Genomic DNA, 13961 nt, shown 5'->3' with positions numbered 1-13961 from the left:
GTGACTATTTACAAATAAATTATTTAAGGATCAGTACAGTAAGCTTTTCAAACAGTATGCTTATGTGAATAGGGTATATACAAACTGGAATATTGACCTAAGTAATTTATCAGCTAAAAAAAAACAAGCCAGTTCCAAAATGGATTTATAGATTAATATCGAAGAAATGTTCGGTTTTAAAACCTGTTTTTAATATGCTAGATCTGATTATGAATGAGTCAACATTTATGCTTTACCTCTCAACTGTAATTTACATAAATTTTACATAAATTATAGAAAAATACTTAAAATGTTGAAAAACATAAATTATCGAAAGAATTCACTGGATCCAGCTGGAGAGAACTAATGTAAATGAGCTTACAAATAGAAAATAAGACTTGGTGATCAAGATTAGAGACTATCTTACATAACAAGTCAATAAGGAAGCCTCTTTGTAGCCACTTGATCAGCCAGGAATAGAAGCCAAATCTCCCTCAAATTGCATTCTGTCATTTTAGGAAAAAGGACAATGTATCATACAACATAGTCCTAGATATACATAAAAGACAGGATCATCACTGCTGGAATGCTTTTAATCGTTGATCTCACACAGTTAGGACTGACCTGAGGCAAAACAACAATGACTGTCTTGCATTTAGACTCAAGAATTCTCATGTTATAACTTAATCTATCAATATTTGCAACCATATAGTAGACACTGGACAAAATACTTTGTTGTATCTAGTTATACCATTTTATATCCTGAGTTCAAATGCTACTAAGGTCAGCTTCACCTTCCGTCCTTTTAAGGTCAATAAAATAAGTACCCATCAAATACTGAAGTTGAAGACCTGTTGAGGCAAGTGAAATCGAAATCGATCAAAATCAATGGAACTTGTAGTTGTGATACCAGTGCCGGTGACACATAAGAGAACCATCCGAACGTGGCCGTTGCCAGCGCCACCGCAACTGGCCTTCGTGCCAGTGGCACGTAAAAAGCACCAACCAATCGTGGCTACTGCCAGCCTCCCCTAGCACCTGTGCTGGTGGCACGTAAAAAGCACCCACTACACTCATGGAGTGGTTGGCATTAGGAAGGGCATCCAGTTGTAGAAACACTGCCAGATCAGACTGGGCCTGGTGCAGCCTCCTGGCTTCCCAGACCCCAATTGAACTGTCCAACCCATGCTAGCATGGAAAGCAGACGTTAAACAATGATGATGATGATGATGATTTAATTAGAAATACACATCCTCAAAATTGTATGGTTTTGTGTCATATAGGAATCAATATTTACCATATTTGCATATTCTACCAGAAATCATTATATTCTCAAAGCTGTTGCAGTGACAAACTTTTAACAGATTGAAAATTAACAGCTGCAATAAATATGTAACACCCAGTAAAATATGTCACTGAATTCTCTGAGGTCTTCGGGTAAGGTGTATTGAACCAAAACCTGCATAAGGAAATCATAAATTGCAAAGCAAGGAACTGCTCTAAGTTGTTAGAGCATCACATAGATTGGCTGCAAAATTTGTTCTAGTTCTTTGTGTTCTAAATTGAAATACCTATTTCATTACTACCCACAAGGGGCTAAACACAGAGGAGACAAACAAGGACAGACAGACGAATTAAGTCAACTATATCGACCCCAGTGTGTAACTGGTACTTAATTTATCGACCCCGAAAGGATGAAAGGCCAAAGTCGACCTCAGCAGAATTTGAACTCAGAACGTAACGGCAGACAAAATACCGCAAAGCATTTCGCCCGGCATGCTAACGTTTCTGCCAGCTTGCCGCCTTCTAAATTGAAATACCGTCAAGATTAACTCCATCTTTCATCTTTTCAGCAGGGTTCAGTAAATAGTGCTAGTCCTGCATTGGGGTTAATTCTTCTTTTTCTCTTTCACTCTTTCTTGCTGGCTGGCTGGATGGATGGATGGATGGATGGATGGCTGCCTCTTACTGCTTCTGGAAGAAATTGACTGTGGTCAGCTCTGGGAAGGGAAATTGACCAAGATATGCTATATATCATGATAACTCTCTCATGACTCCACCAGAAAGACACCACAAAACAAGCTACATTTTATTGCTGTAGATTAGACCTATGCCAGACCTCATCAAACAGACCTCTGATCAAATGTATTCTAATCATGACTATCCCATTGTTTTATGTACCCAAGACTACATCATGCAATGTGTTCTTTCACTTTTAAGCAGTCAGTGATTCAAGAGAAATTTAGCTGCTTTCTTTCAAGTTTGTCGGATGACTACTCAAGGGTTCTTTTGTTGGCACATGTTATCGTTACCAATAGCAACAGCTGGATGTATTTGTAAGCTCCAATGAAATAATTGACCTATATCTAATTTTAATCCTTTTTCAATTACTAGATTTCATCACTGAGGTCTTTGTTTAAGTAAGAGTGCTCAAGATTTCTTGTATGCAGTGTGTAGCACTTGAAAGTTGAGGATAGATAGACAATGTTGCTATTGGCTACAAAGAAGACAAAAGATGGAGTTAAGGGATAATATTTTATTGTTGAAAATTAATTAGAATGCTGAAGAAATAACATAAGCTTATTTTAAGCTTGGAATTAATAGGACACAGCTTTGATATCAATTTGTTTCTTTTAACATACAAGATAGAAGAGAAGACTGTCCAAAGCTTCTAGTTTATATTATTCCATTTAGTCAGGATAATTGATTAGAGAAATTGTGGTGAAGCAGAGCCGAGACTTAAAGTATCAGGCAATATTTAATCATGTCTCTTTACATTCTGTGTTCTAATCCTATCAAGGATAACTTTTGACCATAAAATATACATTGGGCTCAAAGTAGTGAGCCCAATTTCAAATTTATACTTTCAAAATCTATGAAATTCACTTAAGCTTTTCATCCATTTAAGTTTGATAAAATAAAAATCAGTAATACTACAAGTCAATTAATTCTGTTCCTCTTCTGTCTAAATTTTACTACTGTATAGCTTCATACAGAAATTATTTAACTACTACCTTTTATTTCTATTTTAAATATATGCATGTATACATATATATATATTGCTGGGTGGTTGGTGTTAGGTAGAGCATCCAGCTGTAAAAAACCTACCAAAACAGTCACAGAAGTCTGGTGCAGGCTTCTGCCTGGCCAGCTCCTGTCAAACCATCCCACTCATGCCAGCATTGAAGGCAGACATCAAACGATGATGATGATGATATGTATGTATGTATGTATGTATGTATGTATGTATGTATGTATGTATGTATGTATGTATGTCATCATCATCCTCATTTAACGTCCGTTTTCCATGCTGGCATGTGTTGGACGGTTTGACTGAAAACTGGTAAGCCAGGGAGCTACACTAGGTTCCAATCTGGTTTGGCATGGTTTCTATGGCTGGATGCCCTTCCTAATGCCAACCACTCCAAGACTGTAGTGGGTGCTTTTTACATGTCACTGGCACAGGTGCCATTGACATATATATATACATACGTATATATATATATAAATATATATGTCCCAATGCATGGCACCTTGGGCAAGTGTTATCTACTATAATGATAAAAGAAGGGATAGAAAGCAGCAATAAATTAAGCCAAGTAAGACAGCAATGAAAGCCAAAAGTACATGCACAGTACACAGAATAAAGCATAAAATGACAGAAAAATGAATAGTAAAAGAGCCATACAGAAGAAATGGTAGACACATCAGGAATAGTATCAGTGAGTTTCAATAAGCACAGAATTTTTGAAGGATGCATTGTCCTGACAGCTAATCACTACTGCAAGTAGTTTATTTCATGCTTTGTCAACCCTGAGTAAGAAAAATTGTATCCAGAAGTCATGGATGTTATACTCTTTTTTATTTTTTTTATTTTTTTTTATTTTGGAATGGTATAGTAACTTTTTGTATAAATCAGTTTATAATATAATTAGACTTGGAACTGTCTAATTGGAACTTGGAACATGTTATCTCATGGTAGACTATGTTATGGTATCACAGAATAATTTTGCATTTTGTGATATAAAGTTTGGTATCGTGAATATAGTATATAGAATTTTCTTTTCCAGGCTTACATGGGTGTGTGTGTGTGTGTGTGTGTGTGTGTGTGTGTGTGTGTGAACATTCATGCATGCTTATATGTACCTCCTCTAGACGTAGCCTCCAGAATGTTCTACACATTTTCCCAGTCCCATTTGTAATTGTAATTTCATAATCACCCTTGTCCTTTGGGGTTTTATGAAGCCTATTTTCCCAATTTGCCTCTGAAGCAGTTAGGTACATAACCAACGGCCTCAATAATCACAGCTGGAAATCTAAAATTATTGTTTAAAGTTGGTCTATGATCTTGTGAGTGAAATTCAACAGATGGAACTATAAAGACCTCCAGTTCTGTAATTCAAAAGGCACAACTTTGACACTCAACTTGAGGATACCAATAAGAATATAAATGTCTGTGGAATATTCAGCCACTTACACTATTATTCGATAAGTAGGCAATTCAGTTGATCAAACAATTGGAATAAACATTAGTAAAGCAGGCAGGGATACACTCACTTAATATGTCCTTGCTTATATGTGTGTATTTACATTCATCCACATATATTAATTAATGGTCCAAATTCCTCTTCTGATTATACATATATATTTCATGTACTTTTAATTTCTCCGTGTATATGTATTAAGATATATTTACACATACAAACAAAAGAACATATTTCTACATGCACACGCATGAAATACTTCAAATATATATATATAGTTTTATTAGTTTTATTCGAACACATAAGACAGCTATTATGCTCACTCCCCACAAAAAACCACCACGTGGATTCTGTTGAGACCAGTAAGAAACAATTATGAACTTTTTTATTACACTTAACTTTTTAAAATATTTTTGATAAGGTTCGTTTTTTTCAAGAAGAACTGAAACGTAAAATTTCTAAGAAAATTAAAATTTATCTTATATAGTGGCGTTTTCAAACTTCTTTTTTATAAATATATATATTTATATATATATATATATATATATATATATATATGTATGTATATATATCATGGACCTCCTCTACAGCAAGACATCTGTTTCTGCCTCCCTATCACACTCTAATCTTTCATCAGCTGACACAAGGTCACCTCCTCCAATGAGCCCTCCCCTCTCAAAGACTCTTTGTCTTGCAAAGTCACTTGGTGACCCCCACCAATGCAGGTACCACTCAGAAAGCACCCAGTCTGCACTGTTAAGTGGTTGGCATTTCAGAGGGCATTCAGCTATAAAAACCATGCCAAATCTGATCTTGCCTGTGCAAGTGCCATGTAAAAAACACTCAGTCCACTCTACAGAGTGGTTGGTATTAGGAAGGGCATCCAGGTGTAGAAACTATACCAAAACAGATGCAGAAGCATAGCACAGACTCCCACCTGGTCAGCTCCTGTCAAACTGTCCAACCTATGCCAGCATGGAAAGAGGACATTAAACAATAAACGAATGAATGATAGATTTAATAATTCTTGAGATATAGTGTAAAGTAACACGGTGTAGCATGTGTAATGTAGTTTATATAATATATTTACAGTGGCTGAAATGTTTGAAATAACACCTTGGGCAAGTGTTTTCTACTATAGCCTTGGGTTGACCAAAGCCTTGTGAATGGATTTGGAAGATGGAAACTGAAAGAAGCCTAAGAGACCATAAGTCAGGGAGAAGATGTACTCCTATATAACTGTCAGTAGAGTGGGTATAATTGATAGCAGAAATTGTGGTGAAGCAGAGCCCAGACTTGTGTGTGTGTGTGTATGTGTGTGTGTGTGTGTGTCTTTGCGTGTGTGTGTGTGTCTTTCTGTTGGTGTTTGTCAACCCATCACTGCTTGACAACTGGTGTTGGTGTGTTCCTGTTCCTGTAGCTTCGCAGTTCAGCAAAAAAGGGACCAATAGAATAAGTACTAGGCTTAAAAAATTAAGTCCTGGGGTCGATTTGTGCGACTAAAATCCTTCAAGGCAGTGCTCCAGCATGGCCACAGTCTAATGACTGGAGCAGATAAAAGAATACAAGAATATAACATCATCGTTATATAACTGTCACTACTTCATCAAAATTACCATTGCAAATTCCTTGTCATCATCGTCATCGTCATCATTTATGGCATCATAATTGTTACTTCTATTATTATTATTATTATTAATATAATTGAATGAGAAAAATAAGTAAGAAATGATAAATTTGCTTTACCATTTCTCTCTCTCTCTCTCTCTCTCTCTCTCTCTCTCTCTCTCTCTCTCTCTCTCTCTCTCTCTCTCTCTGGCTTCCTTTCACACTTCCACCCTCTCTCATAAATATTTATAGATACCAGCAAATAGAGGGTTTCTATAAGTTTGTTCACCCTGCAAGAAATAGCAGCTGAATTTCCTTCAAGTCACTGTCTTAGAAAAGAATATGTTAGATAATGTGATTCTGGATTTCTTGCATTTAGAAGGAAAAAAAGAGAACGAAGGGATGGTCATAGTTGGAATATTTTTGATCAAAGGTCAACTGGTTCAGAAGACTGACCAGAAACTAAACGACAGGAACTTCAACAACATAAGACAAGATAGCCTCGATTGGGTTGCTTTGCCTGCTAGAAATAACAGCCAGATCTTCCTCAAACTATATCATCCCACAAAAAAAGAAGGTACATGTTGGATGATGTAGTTCTAGATATGCAATGCTTGAATAAAACACTGGATGGTTATTACTGAAATGCCTTTAATGGGGACTAATATTGACATAAATCACAACACTTATAGTTATTAAGAGAGAGGGTACAGGGGAAAATGGTATTGTTGCTTTGGTTGAGAACAAGTAAATGATGGCAGACTTGAAGTGAATGAATGATGTGAGCTGATGATGTTGGTGAGCAAGAAAGTCTAAGAGAAAAGCAGTGAAATCCAGATTTTACTTCATCCACGGATATTTAATTCAGTTCTGTTAATTAAAAATACAAACAGGAAAGGTTATATATAAATAGACAAATACGGATCTGAAATAAATAAATAAATAAATAAATTCGTACAAAAGTACACAGCCAGAAACTCTAGGGAATGGAACAATTAATTATACTATTCCAAATACTTGACTTCGAAAGAAATGGTAAAATTGACCTGAGCTGGATTTGAACGCAGAGTGACATAACTAATACCACAAAGCATTCTATAGGACGCTCTAAAGATTCTACCCTTGACGTTTCTGCTAACGAAAAAAATTCCCAAATTTTATTCATTTATTTGTTTACATGTTATAAAAATAGGGACCCAGTCGACGATGTTGAAAGGGAGATAAGCAAAAAATTATGAAAGAGTTGTTTCCCTTTATAAGAGTTCATGTAAATTTGCCTTGGACTTCACAATTTATTATAGTGTCGAAGTCATTTTATCAATTTAAAAACACGAAAAATTGGACATCTTTTACTTTTCATCCATTTCTTTATAACACAGTCAAATGCTAATAAATAAATCGTCCCTTTTTTTCTTTCTTGTTTTTTTTTCTTTCCTTGTTCCTTTTTTTCCATTTTTCTTTTTCTCTAAGATTTGAGTTTATATAATAATAATAATGAAATTATTGTATACAGCGCTCAGGTGCACAACTTGTCAAAAGTGCGTATATATTTTCAATGTGGTTTTTTTAATGTCAAAATTTCCGATAAAATACTCTTTAGTCATTAAATATATAAAGTTATGAAAAAATATCAAAGAAAAACAAAGTTTTATTGTAAAATCATTTTAAGATTAGACATATGTAATAAACAGATTTTTATTTATTAAAAACTTATTTAATAAGTCACAGTTTATAATATATAATAGGTTGCAGTGAGTTTATGTGTGTTAATTATTATTCATAATTATATCTGTAATGCTGAGGTCGACCTTGCCTTTCATCCTTTCGGGGTTCATAAAATAAATTCCAGTTGAACACTGAGGTTAATGTAATCGCTTAGGCTCCGTCCCCCAAATTTCAGGCTTTGCGTCTATCAAAGAAAGGATTAATAATACGTGAACTATTATTACTGCATCTTGGTTTTCAGTTTATGGGTGTGGATTTACAAATGCTTACGCTCTAAGTAAATATTGAGATGAAATATTTAAATAAATAATTAATACAAACCTAATCTATTAGAAGCCTCATTGCTATTGTCATTGTTATCAGCCAGGCTGCAAAAATCAATGGAAATTATGTAAATTTTACACAAACATCAAAGCAATTTTTTTTTTTTTTTTTTCTTTAAATTTCAGTGCAGTATCTAATGATTCTGCCCATCCAAATACGGTAGCAAATATCGATAGATTAAGTTATAACAAGAGAATTCTAAAATCTAAAGGCAAGACAACGATCGTCGTCGTTGTTGTCATCGTCATCGTCGCCGCCATCGTCGTTTAGCCCCCAAGTCAGCCCTAAGAAATCTCTACACATATCAAGAAAAGAATTTTTGTGTCTCATCCTACAAAACATAAATCATACAGAAATAAAATCTTCAAAATCCTAGACCTCACCACCAGTAATGATCTCTCTCCTTGACAATTTCACAGCATCAGTTAACCACATACTGCATCGCAAATCTTGCCTTCCCCTTCAGGGTTAGAAAACACTTCAGCTTCAATAATTACTGCTCATCTAGTAAAAGCAAGGACCAGATGGGCACTAAGGTTGATGTAATCAACTGGCACATTTCCCCAAAATTTTGGGTTAGGGTATATAGGTACAATTGGCCTTGTACATATAGTGGAAAGAATTATAATTGAGTGAGAGAGCAGTGCATGCCATCAAAGTGACATTGGGGTACAGGTATTTGAAACGCAATATTATCCATCAGTATACTTCCCATCTCATAAGGGTACACCAGGCACATACATCACAACCATATGCATGTGACATGGTGACCTCATATGAAGATAAACAGCACATAAACTTACAGGTGAGGTCCAGTTAGAATTTTCTTCAGGTTGAGTAGTCCATTCTGTCCAAAAGGTCCCTGAATAAGGGTTGTTTAAGGATGATGAATGAAACACCCATGTTTCCAGAGATGAATTATTCAAACACCAGAGAATTCCTCTCAACAGATGACTATGATGCTCCTTCACGACTCCTGTTCGTGATCAGAGCCACATATTGTCAGCCACCAAGGGATAAGCTCAACTGGCTAAGGTCAAGCAACTGACAAGCGAATCTGCAGTATTGAGCAGAAAGTTTGTTGAAGCCCATCTTTTACACCAACACAAAACGTGTACCTATTAACACTTCTGATCAGTTAAGATCAGAAACCATGAAAACCATTGCCTGGTACTCCAGCAGGACATGCATCATCATCATCATCATCATCACCACCATCATCATCATCATCATCATCATCATCATCATCATTATCATCGTCATCATCATTATCATCATTATCATCATCATCATTATTATCATCAATATTATTATTATTATTATTATTATTATTATTATTATTATTATTATTCTCATCATTATTATTATTCCACTGAGATCAATTTTGCCTTTCATCGTTTCAGAGTTGATAAAAGAGGTACTAGTCGAGCACTGGGGTGAATGTACTCGAGTACATTCACCCACTGCCCCAAAATTGCGATTGAAAGTGTTTTATGTAGGATGTGCGCAGTAACCTAGTAGTGCTATTTTCTGTATGTTATATACATTTGTAATATCTTTTCATCATACCTAATGCTCCTACTATTATAAGAATTGTTTCTGTTTTGGGGCTCCTTGTTCAAGTTACCTCTGTTTCCAGATCTTTGTATTTTGAAAGTTTATTATTATTATTATTATCATTATTATTATTATTATTATTATTATTATTATTATTATTATTATTATTATTATTATTAATATTAATATTATTATCTTCCAGAATTGCGGGAACCACCATACTGGGCTTCCTATTCACGTGCAAGGCTATTGATACATACTGTAATCAACAGTAAATACTTTGATTTAGCCATTGCGGGTGTGATTGGTCTCAATGTCATAACTATGGCAACAGAGTATTATCTTATGCCAGAAGTAAGTAATCTGATTAAATCATTGAATTACTTTTGAATACTAACTCATAACATTATTTGTTGTACTCCCTCTACCTCCCTCACTCACTCTCTCTATCTATCTATATATCTATCTATCTATCTGTCTATCTATCTATTTGTCTGTCTATCTGTCTGTATCTATGCTCTCATTTCTCTCTCTTTCTCTTTCTCTCTCTCGTCAGCATCCGTTTTTCATGCTGGCATGGGTTAGATGGCTTGATTGGAGCTGGTAGTCCTGCACCAGACTCCAGTTTGTTTTGGCTTGGTTTCCATGTTTAGATGCCCTTCCTAATGCCAATCACTCTACAAAGTACACTGGGTGCAATGACCAATATCCATACACACACACATGCACACACTCACACACACATGTGCACGCACACGCACGCATGCACACGCACACACACACACACACACACACACACACAGACATGCATATATAAAGCATTCACACCTGATTTTAATTTCATATACAATCTCATGTCAGTGTTTTTAAAATATACACCATCAAAGAAAACACAAAATTCTCAGAGGCTTTCTGATTCAGCCACAGCTCTGCATTCTTGGTTCAAATTCTGCCAACATCGACTTTATCTTTTGTTCTCCTAACATTGATAAAATAAAAGTCCAGAAATTGAACTCACTACCTCATGATTGTAAGCCCAATGCTCTAACCACTGAGCCATGCCTCTTCACTGGTACACTAGAGATTAAATATTAAATGTAAAATAAAACAAAAACATTGGCCTGATGAGATTATAAAATATACTGAAACATCATCATCATTATCATTATCCTCATTGTTTTAACATCCACCTTTCCATTCTCGCATGGGTCTGACAGAATTTCTTGAAGTGAATTTTCAAGAGTCAGATACCCTTCCTCCTGCCAACCATTTCCTGTTTCCTAGTAAGGTAATATTTCCCCTCAGCCAGATATGTTTCCACAGAAGTTTGGTAACAAAGGACACTGCTTGCATGACAGTAACACTCACACACACACAAATACATATATATATATATATATATATAATATATATATATATATATATATATATATATATATACAATGGGCTTCTTTCAGTTTCCGTCTCACAAGGCTATAGTAGAAGATACTTGCCCAAGGTGCCACACAGTGGGACTGAACCCGGAACCATGTGGTTGGGAAGCAAGCTTCTTACCACACAGCCGCTCCTGCCCCTATATATATATTCAACAAGCTTCTTTCAGTTTCCATCTACTAAATCCACTCACAATATTTTGGCCATCCCAAATTTATGTGTGTAGGCCCTTTCTCAAGGTGCCAAACCTGGAACATTTCTTACTGCACTGTCACACTTGTGCCTGTTTCCATAATTGTCCCCTATTTGAAAACAAAAATCTGGTTGTCTTTTCTGTTTCATGTAGGTTAATTGAAAATTTATTCATATTTGTGGGTTTTCTGACAACTTACATTCATTCATTCGATACTACACAGTTCTGCTAGAAAAACAAGCAAGAGAGTAATTTCTTTTTTTTCCGCATACATCAAACTCAACAGGAGAGTCAATTATATCAATTGCTGCATTGTACATGAAGTATGTAGTACAACATTTTCAAGAAATAAGGATTCTTTTTTATCCATCAGAATTTCAATTAATCAAAGGCAAATAAGATTTATTTGAACTTGTTTGTTGGTTAATATTGGAAACTGTAGTTGTGATCCCTGTGCCGATGGCACGTAAAAAACACCATCTGAATGTGGCCAATGCCAGCGCCGCCTTGACTGGCTTCCATGCTGGTGGCACGTAAAAAGCACCAACCGATCATGGCCGTTGCCAGCCTCACCTGGCACCTGTACCGGTGGCACGTATAAAGCACTCACTAAACTCACAAAGTGGTTGGCATTAGGAAGGGTATCCAGCTGTAGAAACACTGCTAGATCAGACTGGAGCCTGGTGCAGCCTTCTTGCTTCCCAAATCCTGGCCAAACCGTCCAACCCATGCTAGCATGGAAAATGGACATTAAACAATGATGATGTGTTAATTAACAAAGAAAAATTTATTACATGCTAAAAGTATCAGAATCTAGAACACTATGGCTATAATGCTTACAAAGTTACTTTCACCAAAAATCTTAGTTTTTCTTCTTTTCCCCCCCCCCGTTTTGTTGTTTTTTTTTTGATGGGGAGGGGGACTTGAATGAGGTACAAAAGGGATAGGTACTTCAAGAATTTTTATTTTCATTTTGTTTGTTTATGGTTTTTCTTTAAAAAAAAAACACTATTTCATTCAATTATCCGCCCACAGAATCCTGCCTGAGTGGATATGTTTGTAAACAAGGTCTTCAGTTTTGACAGTAATGCATGAATGTAAACAAAGCAAACATGAAATTCAAATGACAACATGCTTTGTTTATTATACAGTGCGCAACTAAATAACATCATTAGAAGACTGACTGGGTGACACATCGGACTGAAAAGTCAGCGAGGTGGAGAGGGGTGGAAGAACATAGAAAATATCAATACTTATCAACAAACTCAGTCACACAGCCGCTCTTATACTCACTTGCACATATGCATTCTCATACATAGATATAATAAAACACCAGGAAAACACACACATACACATATATATGTATATATACGTGTAGACATTAAATGATGATGATGATGATGATGATGATGATGCCTGTGAATATAAATATGCATGTGTGTATATATGCATGTGTGTATGTATGTATGTATGTATATATGTACATATGTATAAGTGCACTCACACATTTATACAATGTGCTCACAGCTAAAAGAAAAACAAGGGTAAAAAAAGCACACACGCAAACATACACACACACAAGCACAAATACACACACACACACAAGCACGCACACACACAAGCACAAATACACACACACACACACACACACACAAGCACACACACACACACACATACATACACACAAGCACACACACACACATACACACACACATACACACACACACACACACAAACAAACACACACACACACACACAAACAAACAAACACACACACATACACACAAACAAACACACACACACACACAGAAATGAACAAACCTACAAAACACAAAAAAAAAAACCTTCTTGATCTGCATTTTTTTCTCTCTGCTTCTTGTTCCCCTACTTCTGCCCCCCCCCCCATCTCTGCCATACTGCTTTGCATATTGTATACACAACATTAAAATTCAATGTCTAGCTGTTGACAACTTCTTTGCAGATTAAAAATTTTAATGAAGTTTTAATGTTTATTTAATCTTCTTTCTTCCTCGTTCTCTTTCCAGGGCTTAGAGTTTGCTTTGAAAATTTTTAACTATTTTTTTACCAGTGTTTTTATTTTGGAAGCCACTATGAAAATGGTAGCACTGGGCTTCATGAGATACATGAGAGAACGGTAAAGTACCAACTTAATGTCTTCCTTTGATCCAATTTTTTCCGAAAAATTGATTTACTTATAAACTTTAATTCCAGGCATCCTGACATCTCCACCCATAAGCATGAATACATACACACACACAGATGCACACATACACACACACATGCATACACTCAAACACATATACACACACACACACACACACACACACGCACACACACACACAAACACACACACACACACACACATGTATGCATGCATGCATGTATTTGTATATCATATCACTGTACTGACCAGACTATTGGATATTGTTTACACCATTGGTCATAATGTGCTTCCTTATATACCATAAATCTTCAAGTATAGTCCACCCTTGAGTATAATACACAGGGGATTTTTAGGGGCTGTACCTCTGAAAAACCTAAACCTTGTGTATAATACGCACCCCTTCTCTAACTTGAGTCAAGGAGGTCTATATAATGTCCTTGGTTTGTAAAAATGTATGCAGTAACATCCTTTA

At 35.8% G+C, this 13961-nt stretch overlaps 1 protein-coding gene across 1 annotated transcript in view; it reads left to right on the top strand.

The window, feature by feature from the left end:
* The window catches only part of LOC115213213 (voltage-dependent T-type calcium channel subunit alpha-1G-like), an 865045-nt gene that overhangs the window by 775507 nt on the left and 75577 nt on the right, over positions 1 to 13961 (top strand). Inside the window, exons 28-29 of the mRNA XM_036503838.1 lie at positions 9880 to 10031; positions 13350 to 13459. Of these exons, the coding sequence (XP_036359731.1) occupies positions 9880 to 10031; positions 13350 to 13459 (262 nt within the window). The remainder of the gene's footprint in view (positions 1 to 9879; positions 10032 to 13349; positions 13460 to 13961) is intronic.

This window comes from Octopus sinensis, linkage group LG6, assembly GCF_006345805.1.
Source record: "Octopus sinensis linkage group LG6, ASM634580v1, whole genome shotgun sequence".
NCBI lineage: Eukaryota > Metazoa > Mollusca > Cephalopoda > Octopoda > Octopodidae > Octopus > Octopus sinensis.
The sequence above is the reverse complement of the archived record's forward strand: the minus strand, read 5'-3'. Positions and strand labels throughout refer to the sequence as shown.